The 15,715-nt window shown below is 38.6% G+C and overlaps 1 protein-coding gene across 1 annotated transcript in view; it reads left to right on the forward strand.

Annotated features, from left to right (window-relative positions):
- amn (amnion associated transmembrane protein) overlaps positions 1-15,715 on the forward strand; it is a 33,359-nt gene that overhangs the window by 1,530 nt on the left and 16,114 nt on the right. Inside the window, exons 2-8 of the mRNA XM_020514979.2 lie at positions 810-928; positions 1,020-1,064; positions 7,882-7,969; positions 9,329-9,564; positions 10,020-10,157; positions 12,590-12,698; positions 15,093-15,175. Coding sequence (XP_020370568.2) covers positions 810-928; positions 1,020-1,064; positions 7,882-7,969; positions 9,329-9,564; positions 10,020-10,157; positions 12,590-12,698; positions 15,093-15,175 — 818 coding nt within the window. The remainder of the gene's footprint in view (positions 1-809; positions 929-1,019; positions 1,065-7,881; positions 7,970-9,328; positions 9,565-10,019; positions 10,158-12,589; positions 12,699-15,092; positions 15,176-15,715) is intronic.

Consider the following 15,715-nt stretch of genomic DNA (forward strand, 5'->3'; position numbering starts at 1 on the left):
GAATACTTTCTAAATGCTGTTTGGCTAGAAATCATGAAGATTCAAAGAGCCTTCAAAGCCCATGTGCACAAATCATTAAGATTATTGTAGATAGGTACTCCAAAAGGTTGAACAAATGCAGCTTTTACGTTTGGAGTCTCAGTTCTGTTCATGACACCTTGGAAAATATAAGCTACCCTCCCTCCAAGGACAGCATAGATTTACTAGAATGATATCTGGACTCCAAAGGTTAAATTACCAGGAATAATTGCACAAGCTGGGATTTATTTCCCGCAGTTTAACTCCAAGATGAGAGTTCTACCATTCAGCAAAGCCTAACACCTAACAATCTGAAACAGGAGAAGACATTCGTACCATATTAGAAATAAACTGAGTGAAGTGTCCCTGTACTGGGTACTGGGGCTTCTGTAATTTATGAACTATAAAGAATTATAGAGCTGTACAAAGTATTTGAAGGACTTTTGCTCATTTGCTGTCTGAAAGAACCTTCCATTTAGTTCTTGACCTGCCCATTCTCCCACACCTTGCAATTTATAATAAAAAAAACTACTTTGCTTTGAAATCGCACATGGATTCTGTTTCCATCACCATTTCTGTACATTTCTGTACAGGGACAAACTAAGTGAGCCAGATATTCTCTTTCATCTTAACTATGTGATGTTTGAAAATTCCACTAGCCTTACAAAATGTAAACTGCTTTAAACTCCCTGTTTTGACTCCATCTACTGAGTGAACATGATTGTCTACTTCTCTAGTCATCTTCGTTTCAATAGGTTTATTTTAATTATCTCATGATGCTTTTGTTAAAGAGCTTTCAGGTGCCTTGTACAGACAATGGATTCCTGACACCAACTTCAACAATGTTACAAACTGGGACAAGGAGAGAATTCCTTGTAAGAATGACAGAGTCTTATTTCATCAAGATAAGGTATGATTGAGATGTCCTGTTTTCTTTCTATTTATTTTCTGTTCACAGCATACCAATGAGTTTAATTTTTAATCCTTTTGTTACCTTGCAGAGTTTAAGCATTTTCATGCAATCGCCACTGGAACTGATGGAAATGGTAAGAATAACATTATGTTTTTCTTAAGGAAGAGGCTTTTGTAAAGGAAGAGGTTAGATTCAAGAACGCTGTTTAGATTGGCAAACAAGTAAGTTTTAAAGTTTTGTGTAGTTTGAAGTTTTTATAGTTAACGAGTTCTCTGAAGTTGTGCGTTTTTAAACCAAAAACAATGTTTCCACCAAATTTTCACTGAAGTTAGTGCAGTCGATTGGGAAAATCTTTGATGAAATTCCCAGTGTTGATTATTCATAAAAGAATTGTTTTCCTTTTTTTGGCGAGGTGTGTGTGCATGCAAGTATGTTAGGTAGTGACTAAACATGCTGCCCCCTCCTGGTGAGATAATTTGCAGCACCTTCTGTCTATCAGCTTTGTTGATAGTACAAAGGCAAATTTCTTGCCCTATCAGTTGTCTCAACATTGGTGCCCTGGGTTACTATAGCTGCTAGCCAATCAGGTGACAGTATGTTCTGAATCCTAATGTTCACTGGTCAAAGTCTACTTCAGATGTAACATGGCAAGAGGTTTTTGTTAACCTTCTTGCCTGGGGCCCAGGTGGCAGGAAGAGAAAAATGAGGGGGGTGGGGTCAAAGGCAAAGAACCCAAAGTGGCTTTCAAAGACAACTGCCATACTTCTGATTGCCCACAGACTAGGCAATTGGAGAACGCCCAACTTAGCAAGTCATCATGCTTTGTCTGTTGAGAAACTAACCACCTTTCTTCCCTGCCAGAGAGGCAAGTGATCAGCAAGGAAGCAAGTTAATGTCCTTAAGTGGCTCCTAATTGATCACTTAAGAGCCTTAATTGCAAGTGGGTAGAGAAAGACATCCATGGGCCTTCTCACCCAGCATTTAATCACAGAAGTGGTGAGCAGGGATTGAGGTTCTTCTCCAAGGCCAACTCTTTCAGTAAGTTCTCATTCTGGAGAAGGGGAATTCTGCCTAATGATCTTACACAGTCAACCATACCCAAAAGCAAATTGGTACCTTTGCAAGAGTATGTTCGGCATGAGGAACGAGGCTGAAAGTGTTTTTAATTAAAATTCCTAATAACTAAGCCATTTCCTCCCCGATTTCTTGCAACGTACATCAAATTTATAGCAGGGAATGGAACACTTTCATATTTTGCATCTGGTGCCAACAACATTTGCATGGTGCATTTAATTTGGTAAAACATCCCAAACTGCCTGACAAGAGCAACAGCAACAAAATGTATTTTTGAGCTGAAGCAGGACAGCTCAAGATAGGTGACATAAAAGACTCTTTAGATCTGATATAACCTGAAACCTCTCTCATGCTACCCTCAAAAGCACTGTGTCTGAGACATTTTACTTTCACAAATAAGTTACCCTTTGGCCCTCTCAGCAACATTGTCTCGTAACTTTCAAATTCTGAATAAGCTGTGGACTGACATCCATTGTTAACACATTTGAGACTGTTCAAGACACAATGATGAAACTTGAGATTCTTAATATTTACTGGAGATGTGATTAATATTTAATTTATAAAGTCCAGTATCTCGTGTGTATAAAAATTTATATAAAGTGAATCTCATACATTGAAACCACTAAATTTCTTACTTGTGCCTACTGCTTCACAATGCAATCTACTGTTCCTCCCTTAACCAAGCATGTGACAACTTCATCAAATATAGATCGAGTTTCACCCATATTCTGTTTTGATGAAGCCTTTACTGAGGTTTTAGAAATATGGCATGGAAATACTTGAAGAAAACTTTTGGCACATTGCCCAAGATTCAATCACAGCTGAGCTAAAGGAGAGAATGACGCATTTATCAGGCTGCTATATTTACGTGAGAGTGTGTTGAATTTGAATTCAACTGAACCAAACCACACCCTCTTAAATGAAATTTGAAATGAGTATGCCTCTTTTCAATGGCTCTGTTTGAATTACAGGACAAAGCTTAGTCCAATGTCTACATTGCAACATGGCTTTCATTAAATTACTCAATATCACAGCTGTAGGCAGGAACTGAATGCGAGCAAGGTTGAAGTCAGAGCTAATATGCATGGGGGATTAATGACCAGCAGTCAATCAGGAGATAATCTTAAATTTATTCAATGACAAATGATTTCTTTGAAACAATGTGATTTTTTATGTTTCTCAAAATGAAAGAGATCTGATATTGAGAAAAGAGAACATTTTCAGGACTAATATTGAACCTCCTGGGCTAGGCATGACACTCAGTCAGGAGTAAAATTCATTTACTTTCTTAATATGAATTGCTTCTTATTGATTTTCCTTGAGCCAAATCCCTCAGTTTTCAGAGCATGCTCAGATATAGAGTCATAGAGCTAAACAGCATGGAAACAGACCCTTCGGTCCAACTTGTCCATGCTGACCAGATATCCTAAATTAATCTTGTCCCATTTGCCAGCAATTGGCCCATATCCCTCTAAACTCTTCCTATTTATATACCCATCCAGATGTCTTTTAAATGTTATTATTGTACCAGCCTCTACCACTTCCTCTGCCAGCTCATTCCATACATGCACCACCCTTTTAAACCTTTCCCATCTCACCTTAAACGTATGCCCTCTAATTTTAGACTCCCCTACCCTGGGGAAAAGACCTAGGCTGTTCACCCTATCCATGCACCTCATGATCTTATAAACTTCTATAAGGTCACCCCTCAGCCTCCGCTGCTCTAGGGAAAACAGCCCCAGCCTATTCAACCTGGGTTTGATCTCTCGAGCCTATGCCTCCATGCTGCCATCTCACCACCGGTCACCAGCTGGGTTCACCAGCTACCTTGTCATAGCTGCCAGAGTCCCATTCTGGGGCTGGACCGGGCCCCAGCAGCTTCCAAGATGCTGCCAACCGCCAGAGTTCTGCCCAGGCATGCCAACTGCCTCGTGACCCGTGACAAAGTTCTTGCTCTGGTCCCTCAGCCGCCATTGTCTCCATGACTGAGATCTCTCCAGAGTGTAAGTAGAGGGGAAATCTTTTTAAAAAGAAGAAAGAAAAGCAGTCGGAGCAGACGAGCTCCAGCTCAGGAGCCTTACTCCATTGCTATCTTGGAAGTGTAGAATCTTGAATACTGTTTTGATAACCTTCCTGAAAGAAGGTAATCAATGTATTGGACGTGGTTCAAAGCAGCTTTACTAAATTGATATCTGCAATGAACAAGGCACCTTTTTGGAAAGGTTAGACAGGTTGGGCTTGTGCCACTGGAGTTTAGAAGAACAAGGGTTGACATGATTGAAGTGTATAAGACCCTAAATGGTTGTGACAAGGTGGTCACTAGAGTGCACTATTTTAAAATTAGGGGTCACCCTTTCATGACCGAGATGACAAGATTTTTTTTTTGAGGCTTGTGCAACTTTGGAACGGTCTGCCTCAGAAGGTGGTGGAGGTGAGGACATTAAATACTTTTGAGACAGAGACAGATTGATTCTTGTTAAGCAAATTGTGGATCTCGGGGGTAAATGGGAATTTGAGAAATAAGCAGATCAGCAACGATCTTATTGAAAGGTGCAACAAGTTCAAGGGCCTGAATGATCCACTCCTATTCCTATTTCATACGGCCATAAGTTGTCGGGAGTGACAGCGTGGCTTAGGAAAGTGAGTGAAGAAGCATCCTGATGTTTGTAATTACAAACATAAAGTACAAAAGCAAGGAATTTATAATGAAACTTCAAGAAATACTGGTTCGTCCACAATGATAAGATTGTGTCTAATTCTGGGCACCACACGTTAAGAAGAGCTTTAGGGAGGGTGCAGGACATATTTACGGGAATAGTTTCAGGATTTCCGTTGTATGGATAAATTGGGGAAGCGGGAGATGTTCTCCTTTAGGAAGAGAAAAAAATTGAAAGATTTGGAAGTGTTGTTCAGAATCGTGTGGTTTCCAGATAGAGAGAAACTGTTATCATTGGTGGAAGGGCAGCAATTTAAGAACATTTTTTTTTTTAAAAAGCAACTATATTGCGAGGAAAATCTTTATTTGGCAAGAGGTTAGGATTTCAAATGGACCATCTGATAATGTGATAGAGGCAGATACAAGTAGGAGGGAGGGATCTTCGCCAATGAGAGTAGCTATGTCTTCAGGATATACCTCTTGTCAACTTGATGAGATTTTGAACCATCTCACTTGCCTTCCTGCATTATGCGTACATTGTTGTTTCACTGTCTCTGTGGTGCCAATGTGAATTGGTCCGGAATTGCCAACATGGGACTTCCAAAATGGGACCTCCTGCTCGACTCTCTACACCCAACCTCCACCACAGTTCCTACTCCAGCAGTCTGAGTTAAATTCTGCTCATAATTCTTAGGAGTATATACCAAAATAATACTGTTGTATAAGGCAATGGTTCTGAAAAAGTTAATGTCCAAGTTTCATTAGCTCCACCCAATCTGATGATTTCACTTGCAGTCAAATTAGAGACAAATTGTTCTACATTAGCCTTCATAGGGAGCAGGTGTATTCTCTTAACAGTATTCCCTCAGAGTTGGCTCTTCAAAGTCTGTACACTGATTCAAAGTCTGGAACGGGGATGGGTGGTCAATGCCACATTGATGTCAGCATGGCAAGCGTCATGCATGGACCCTCAGAGAGGCTCCATACGTGTGCAACCACGCATAGGGAACATAGGGAAGAGATAACAAGGTGTAGAGCTGGATGAACACAGCAGGCCAAGCAGCATCAGAGGAGCAGGAAAGCTGACGTTTTGGGCCTAGACCCTTCTTCAGAAATATAGAGGGAACACTGGTTCATTGTAACTATGTCAGATAGTAACGTAAGATGTACTTTTTGCTTTCATGCAATCTTGGTAACTAAAATAAGTGTCGCTTCTGTTTAGACTCACCGGGGATCCATCCTTTGCCATTGATCATTAAACAGATCTGAGACAGTGCAGACTAAGGAGGATTGGTTGCTTTGAACAACCTCAAACAACCTTTGCTCTGTGCCACATACTAGCAGAAGTTCTAGATACTACTAAGTGACAGCAAAGCAAATAGTGCAAATACCACAAATGTTCCCCCCAGCTGGTTGTACTCAAACAGAAAGTGTGCTATTCCAATTTATAGACAGAAGTCTCTGGATGAGATGTGAATCTATGATTTTCTAACTCTCTTGACAGTAGTACCACTGTTAATAGCTGACACTGCTTATTTAACACCTAGACACGGATGAGCTCCAAGCTCATTAATTGAGCAGCAGGAAATCCAACATTGTTTTCAATCCTACCACAAAATGCTATCTATCGTCACCAATTCCAACCCTCTTCCCAGTAACTGCCTTGGGCTGAATCAGATACTTGGCAACTTTAGTCTTTGATTTGACTACGATCTCCTACTCTACTCCATCATGAATATCATGAGCTTTCAGCATTATAACATGAGCCTTAATTTCATTTGTCTCAGTCCATCTCCTCTAAAACCCTGACCCAGGCCTTCATCTCCAAATTGAAATCTTCCAATGCTTTCTTGCCATCCCTCAAGTCTTCAGCTTTCAGCTGAACTGAACCTGTTGCTTGCATTCTATCCTTGGTCCCACTCACTCATCATCACTGTTCTTGCTTACCTATTTGGCTTCTATCCCCTAATACTGAAAATTAAATTGTTCTTCATGGGTGTAAATATACTTGTTGCCCCTCCCCTTCTTATAACTGTACCTCATCCAACACTACTACTCTTTCTGGAATTCTACATTCTTCACTGAAATTCTACATTCTTCAAACTCTGACCTTGTGTGACATTACCTACTCCCACTCCATTCACTCCACCAATGGTAAACCTGCCTTTAAACATCTAGACTCGATACTCTAGAATTCCCTCCCAAAACCACTCTGTTACTTTACCTCTCTCTCCCCTTTGAACACAGTCCTTTAAAAAAGTACACCTATTTGACCAAGTTTTAGTCACCTCTGCCATTATCTCTTTCTTTAGCCACGACAAATTTTTGTCTGATTATTGCTTCTATGAAGTATCATGGGTTATTTTAGTGCCTTAAAGATACTTCATAAATGCAAATTAATGTTGCTTCAGAGAGAGCCAGTTGTGTAGAATTGTGAGCAGTGTCATGCGTCCACACCCATTAGGAATTGAGTTGATAGATAACACAGTGTGGAGCCGGAGGAACACAGCAGGCCAGGCAGCATCAGCGGAGCAGGAAAGCTGACGTTTCGGGCCAGGACCTTCTTCAGAACTGTTCTGTAGAAGAGTCCCGAACCGAAACATTGACTTTCCTGCACCTCTGATGCTGCCTGACCTGCTGTGTTCCTCCAGCTCCACACTGTGTTATCTCTGACTCCAGCATCTGGTCTTACAAACTCTGAGGAATTGAGTTGAGTTTGTCAAATCCTTTTCAGGTAAGATTTTTACAGTGAATAGAAAGAAGAAAATCTATCTCTAATAGTCTGACATAACTAGTGCACATTATGGACAGTTTAACACGAAGCTGCATAGTGTTACTGAGAGACCTTGAGCTGACTTGTGTGGAATTGAAATTGTTATGTCAGAGCAACAGTAATGTATTTCCAAAGCTGGGATTAACTGAGGATCCTTTACTCTGTAGTAAATCTCTGCTGATGCTGATGAACAGTGAAGTAAGTGTTCACATTTTTCTAAAAGGCCTGGAAATCTCACCTTAATAGTCATCATAGAAAACTGCAAGGGAAAATAATGTACTTCACTTAATGTAATATGTTGAAATATTACCTCAGACCATGCTCTATAACAGCGAATTGATCTAGTCCTGCAATATTATACTGTATATAGAAAAGCTGATCAGTTTCAACTGTCATCTATTTAGTTGGAAAAGAATTTACCTTTCTTTTTAAACTTGATCTATTTAGTACTTGCCTCTTGATGGAGAGTTCATCCTCACTCATGGAGCTGGATTTGCTGCCAGTGATGGTCAGAGTGTATCAGGATGTGAAAGAGGTATACTGTCGTATGACTCCCGTGTTTTGTTTTAAAGAAAGCAAACTACCTAAAGCCCTTTAAACCTTGCTCCCAATACAGAAACACTTCCATGCCCTAGTGTCATTTATATCTTTAATGTATTTTAATTTTAAAGCATCGCAAATGCACAGCTAATTACTGTACACTATCAACCATTTTGCTATCAGCAGTAAGAAAATAAAATGCCAGACCAAGTGTACTTTTAAGGTAAAGCTGTCAAACTCCTACACATATCACAAGCTCAAGATAACCAATATCTATCCTTATGCTACAGATTTCTGGAAAACATGATTTTGCCTTTGATGGTTTTATCGCTCCTGACTTCAGTGGTTGACCCATGGATTCCTTTAATGTTCCTAGCTCTGGATCACCACTTTCTGACAATTTTGGATCAATATTCCTTTTTCTTTTCAATCCTTTTGCATTTCAATGACCTCTTTCACTTGAGATGTAAACGCTGGCAGTTTCTACCCGTAGTTTGCACACAACATTTATTAGTTTTTTATTCATTAGGTGCTCTTAGTGCGCGTAACCTTTATTCTTTTTACAGGGCAACCAGTTCAATCAATAGACCTTGATCTCCACGTCCTTTGAAAGGGGAAAATAAATCTTTGTTCTTGTAATCCTCCGCAGACACCTTTTTTTTGCATATTTTTAGTAAATTAATCCAGTGACTAACCTATTTTAAATAAAAACAGAATAAAAATACACGGTGGGTCTTTCCACACTGAAAAAGGAGAAAGAAAGGTAAAACATTTATCTTATTTTCACATGAAACAAATACACCATCCTACATGCTGTTTATCCTTTTTGGATTTCCACAGGGTTGAAATCAAATTTGCAACTTGAGTTTTCTTCTCCAAGCTTCAAAATGTGCCACTTCTTCCTTCCTTCCTTCTTTTGGGTTGTTCCTTTCTCCGGTAGGCTTCAGTCTTAACACTATCTTCAAATTTATCTTCAAGAATGATTAAAACCTGTCACAAATCCTTCTTTTGATATGGGTCTCAAGCTAAATGCATTCTCAAACAAGTCTCACCTAACTGTTGGGTCTATTGGCACAGATGTTATGGAACTCACCGCTGTGCACATAAATTGTCTCTCAAATAAGCTATTAAGCATGAGATAGGCCATCCAACACTGATTTTACTTCAGAAATTCCAGTTAGGACAGACTGAAATGATTGCCTAGGACTTTATTTAATGAAATGCATCCATTCCATAGCTCTGAATGTTTAACATTCATGTTGAGTTCCTAAGTTGGGAAAATTCAACGGAACAATTAATTTTGAGACATTAACTCTGATGTGCTAAGATGATGTGGCCCTTTTCTTCAATGCAGGCGAGGATATCACTTTCAAAGACCCTAGCCAGTATAAATGGTATGATCCCAAATATTGGTATACAGCTTTATCAATGAGTGACCTGGAAAATGAGAAGTACCTGTTCATCTTGGATGAGGAACGTGTTCCCTGCCAATATGACGATGTCATTTTTCGACCTGAAACATCTTTTCGTGTTGACTTGGACAGCGATATACAAAATATCAATGTGAAAACCATTTCTTTAATGAATACGGTGAGTCCTCCGTTTCTTCAAATGCTGAGTTTCGATCATGTCTTTTGATCCATACCAGCCACATTTTCCAAAGTGAAATAAAGTTTTGTGGTTTGGAGAAAATTCTTTTGAGGAAAATGACAAATAGGGTCAGGCCACTTTTCAAAAGGTCTGGTGCATCCACCCAAAAAGGTCTGTTTTGTCATGGTCCTGTAAGACAGAACTGCCTTGAGTGGAGTTGACAACAAGTCTTTGAGGTGCACTTAACCCATGGCCGCCACTGAAAAAGTAAATTTGTTTTCTACGATATTCCTTCCTGCCATAACTGGCCTGCACTTGCTGTCCTCCTCACACTCGCTGGAGTTTCTGAAAACTGGTCTATGTGAATTCCTAGATGATGGTAATACGTTATGTGCTTAAATATTGTCCTTCGCTCATTTCAATGATGTCATTGAATATTTCACTTTTCATCGTAGACATTTGCAAGCAATGAAGAGTTTGCTGAGTACATGTGGTCAAATACTGGAAAATTACAGTTCCAAGGAAATGGCTCGATCACTGTGAGAAATGTCAAGTGTGAGGATAAATCTGGCTGTGATTGTGGTAACTTTGGTGTAAGCATCTAGCTCAAACCAAATGACTGTGCTACTCATAGATTTGTGATGCATGCATTTTCCAGACTTCCATGAAGAAATTGTTATTTAGACCATGTTTTCTTAGGATTAAGAGAAAACAACAGGCTTGGCTCTTTTTAATCTGTAAGCTTTTAACTCTTAAATATGTTGGCAATAGGGTAAAGAAAAAAAATATACAGCTGGCTTATTTGCATCTTAATCTTCAGTCAAATATTTATGTCATTTTGACTGCAAACACACACACACCCATTACTGGAATGTTGCTCCCTATGAACCAGCATGTGACATTACAGTTGTTCAGCTTGCGTCACTTTCCACCATCTTGCCTCTGAGTCAAGATCCAGTCCATACTTCAGCTATTATTCTAGGCTGATACTCCAGCACAGTGCAAAGTCAGTGCTGCACTATTGGGCAGGTGTCCTACGAAACTTTAATCTGACATCCATTGTGCCTATTAGGATGGTTGTGCAAGATGTCGAAGCCCTGTTTGAAAAAGAGTAGGATATTCCCTAGTTCTTGACGAACATCCCTTGCCACCCCATCAAAAGTAAGTTTGTTAATTTGTTCATGAGGCTTTGCTGTGTGCAGTGGTTACTTCATTTACCCGTACAACAATGATAATGGAACTGTAACAGTAATTGGTTCCACCGTGTTTTGGGATATCTTGAGGATATCATTGATATGATTTTGGAAATGTAAGTCTTCTTTTCCTACATTACGTAACATTGCCTCTTACAATAATAGGTTGCTGCAATTGATAACGAGCCTTTTACGTTCTTGCTGTATTCCAGTAACAGACAAATGAAGACTCCATTGGACCATGTGACTTTAGCGACAAACTAAAACACAGATTTATTAACAAACAAAGGTTGAGCAGCAGCATAATTTTCAATCCGCATAGTTCAGCCTGTTACCAAATTGCTCACATTACTTCTGATTCCAGATGGAACAAAAGATGCTTAATAATAATAATAATACTGAATCATAAATGTCATGGGATCATTTGAAGTCTTTGTGTGACTTCTCCACCCATGTTCCAGTATTCTGGTATGAGAAGAACTTGGCAAAGTTGTCACATTTATTCTTCAAAATTAATAGCTTCCTGAATTGTCAATCAATACACCAAACTGGCTTCATCCATAACCTGTCTGCTGGGACCCAAAGGATTAACGTTTTAATGAACCTGATGTAATAGAAAGATACCTAAGTGGTTAGTTTGGTATACATTGTTTCTCATGATATCCATGCGACACTATATATATGCCATTATATTAAGGTCCACTAGTGAAGTGATAAGTATGTTTGGCTGTCTAACTTGTGGACCTGATTCGCCTCTCATTACAAGTTTGAGCCATATTTACAGAATGCAGAGTTAGTAAGAATTTTCTGAAGAAGGGTCCCGACCCGAAACGTCAGCTTTCCTCCTCCTCTGATTTTGCCGGGCCTGCTGTGTTCCTCCAGCTCCACACTGTATTTACAGAATGCAGATTCCGTCTCTTCCACGGAGTTGCAAATATTGTAATATCAATTTAAAATGTCAATCAGTATTTCATATGTAGAACAAAGCACAAAACAAAAAGCAAGAAAGCTGTGAATGTGGAAGTCTGAAAACAAAGAAAAATAGAAAATGCTGGAAATATGCAGAAGGTAGACAGTATCTGCTTAGAGAGACAATGACATGGCTAAGCACTTAAGAAAGACTGCAATGGCTGAACTTTTAGCTTTATTTCTTTATTTTTCAACTTAACACTAAGAAGTACTGTAATGCTTAACTTTCAACCTTTTTAATGCTATACTAAGAGTGACTGTAATGTTTAACTTATAACTTATTTCCATATTTCTTTCTACCTTGTTCTTAAGTTGTTGTACCTAGGTGCTTATACCTAAGATGGCACTGTGTGTGGAAACATTGAAAACATTTCACTGTACTCCTGTACTTTTGTACTTGAGTACACATGAAAATAAAGTCTACATTTAAATCTAATGGGCTAAATGTTCACTGTTTTAACAAAGGCCTCACACATGAGACACTAACTACTCTGTTCTTTCAGCAGCACTATTTGTCTCAACTGCTAGTAAGAAATAACATTTCAAGAAGAATAAAGATGTTAGATTTAGCTAACCTAGAATAGAGAAAGTTGGGTAATATATAAAGCGTAGAGGAATAACTCACTAGGATAACGTGGATAATCAAATTTCCCACAATGAGTTTCAAATGGAGGCAAAAGATGTTGCAAACCTGAAAGGTGTACCAAGGTAGGGGTGGGGTGGGGTGAAAGAAGGAATGGGACAAGAAGGCAGCTGTAGAAGAACAGAGCATTTCCCAATGTTCCAGTGGGAATATAAAATATCTGCAGCCTATTGAATCATCAAACACGCTGCATTTCCATAACTCATGTTTTACTTTGCAGAACCACAGAAGGATTTGCTCGAATTTGCAAAAAGAATCAGGAAGCCAATGTTCAGAGCTTATTTGCACAAATCCCTTGAAGCCTCTAGGACATTGCTGTGACATATGTGGTGAGTGTTGCTAATGCTAATTTTTAAAAATTCAGTTTTGATCCATTTCAATTTTAAGGATCGCTAACATCCCATTTGATTAATTTTTCACTTTTTTTGTGTATTTTGTGAGTTATTTGTTATGGTGAAGGACATCAGTACTATGACAATGGGACATTTCCATTTCTATCACCCTTTTCTCTATCAGGTATAGGTCAGTTAAATGTAAAGTAAATCTCCCTCTCCTCTGTCCATTATTGTAACAGCGTAAACTTAGGAAAAGTATCCTACACTGAATTAAAATGATGACTTTTTATTTCATACACCAGGCACCTACAGCCTCTCAAAGTGGGATTGTTAGTTTAGTGGCAAATTGCTTAGTGAGCAATTGAATTGGACCCTAAATTCATCAAAATTTTAAACAAAAGCAGAAGTTGCTGGAAAGTTTAGCAGGTCTGGCAGTATTTGTGAAGAGACATCAAAGTTAATGTCTCAGGTCTGGTGACCCTTCCTCGGTTCTGAATTTGGGAACTAGTAAAATTCAGAGTTCTGAGGAAGGGTCACTGGACCCAAAATGTTGACTTTGATTTCTCTTCACAGATGCTGCCAGACCATCTAAGCGTTCCAGCAACTTCTGTTTTTGTTTCTGATTTACAGCATCTGAAGTTCCTTTAGATTTTAATCAAAGTTTTCTTTGTTTGTTTGTTACTACAAATTCTTGAATTATGAATCAACAAAGTCAAGAGTCCCTATCCAGCAGGGTTTTGGTATATACCAAGTTCCCAATGGCAAACAGATAAAATACAGTGTACTTTATAGTGGTGCCTTGTGTATTACAATATATACACACCTTCCACCACTCAAAACGTAAATTAGCTGATCTTCTGGAAAAAAATGAAAAATGAAACAATATCCAGGCCAATTTGGGAAAATCTGGGAAATTCCTCTTTAACTTATCTAAAAGAAACTATTCTGCCTTTTTAGATTACTTAATTCTTGTGTACAACCGTATCTGAATCTTACTAGCTCCCAAATTCAATGATTAGCATCCACGCTCAGGAAAAGAGTTTGCTTTAGAAAAGGGTTTAAGCATCTAAGTGTTCCCAGGATCTAATGCCTATGCCTATCAAATGCATGAATAAACATTCAAATGGAACATCAAATCCATATGTCCAGTTGTAAAATAAAAACAAGGTGCTGGAAAAACTCAGCAGTTTCTCTTTCCATAGGTGCTGTCAAGTTTCTCCAGCACTTTTTTATTTCAGGTGCCCAGCACCTACAATACTTAGAGATAGTAGGAACTGCAGATGCTGAAGAATCTGAGGTAACAAGGTTTAGAGCTGGATTTCTGATTTCTGAAGAAGGGTCTAGGCCTGAAACGTCAGCTTTCCTGCTCCTCTGATGCTGCTTGGCCTGCTGTGTTCATCCAGCTCTACACCTTGTTACCTACAATACTTAGTTTTATTTGCCCTGTGATAAAGCTCGATTATGGTCCTGTACTCCATAATAAACAAAATTAAATTAACTTTTTCCACATTCCCTAGATTTCCTAAATGAAGTTAATAAAGTACTTTTGAAGTTGTAATGATGCAAAGTGCAGTCATCAATTTGCACCTGTCAGATCCCAAAAAAGTAATGAAGTAAATAACCAATCATCTGGTTCGCTGGTTTTGGTTGAGGGAGAAATGTTGATGAAGATATCAGGAACTATCCTGACCTTTGAATAGATCTTTGAATCATCTTTTATACAATTGAGAAGGCAGGAAGGGTTTGATAACTCATCTAAACAACAGCATCTTCAAAAATGCAGCAATCATTCAGTATTGCATGGAGCTGTCAGCCTCGATTATGTGCTCAAATCCTGGAGTGGAGTTTGAACCAAGTACTTCGGTACTCTGCTCACCTCGGAGTTCAACAGAGCCAAGGCTGACATACAACTTATTCAGCACAATATCTGTACACAAAATTCATCTATTGTCACAAATCTCCAAGGATGTACTTGCATTACAATGCTGGAAATCAGTAATTCCTGGTAATTGTTATTTTCCTAGTAATGTTATAATTTTAGCGTCAATACAAACTGAATCTGAGCCACAGCCAGAGCTGATACCTTTGGATGGATATATGCTCCCTACACCCTGGATTCAAAAGGAAGTCCTGACATCTAACTTGTGCTACACAAATTTAATTCCAGTAAACTTCAGATTGAAACATCATAAGCAGCCAGTAAGAAGCAAGTCTAGAATTACTACTCAACATGCAAAAGTACCAAACTATAGGCGAATTTATCACATATACCTAATGTTGGTGAGGTTTACAACATTAGAAAATCACTGATTACAGGTTATATAAGTATTGTTAATTTTTCAAAGGGCTGGATCAATAACTAATTATTGTTGTCACATTGAATTCCAGGTGCCATTATTTATTTAGAATATGGTCCAGAATTTGATCTCGAATTATACCAGGCCCATCTCTTCGAATCCTTCCTTTGCTTGGTATGTTGTTTTCAATTCTCACGGTATTACTTTGCTTCTCCATAGAAGAAATAAAACCAGCCCAGCAACAGGAGTCAAATATTTTTAAATTCTGTTTTTTCTCCTGTCTTTCTTTTGGATTTATTTAAGGGTTGTAAAAACAAGATTTCATGTATTAATATTTATTATTATTATTATTACAGAATTAAGCTCTATGAAACTTGCTCTGACCCACTGGGATAGCATATTATAAATCAAATTCCACTATTGCTGGACTTGTAACAAATATTAAATTTTTTTTAAGGTACGCACAACATTCCAATTTACTGTGCATTGAGACTAAGATTCATAGAAAGCACAAATCAGGTTTCTGAAACAAACAAATGATTTATTAATTATAAGTTTTACTATAGCTACAGGTAAACAAATATAGACAATGTACAGATAACACTGTTAACTAAAACTCTAACCTGTTTATAAACTCACCCCCCTCTCACTCCCTCTCTGACAGTCTCACACACACACACACTCTCACACATACAGTCTCACACACACACACAC

The sequence above is a fragment of the Rhincodon typus genome, chromosome 8 (assembly GCF_021869965.1).
Source record: "Rhincodon typus isolate 14 chromosome 8, sRhiTyp1.1, whole genome shotgun sequence".
Classification (NCBI taxonomy): Eukaryota; Metazoa; Chordata; class Chondrichthyes; order Orectolobiformes; family Rhincodontidae; genus Rhincodon; species Rhincodon typus.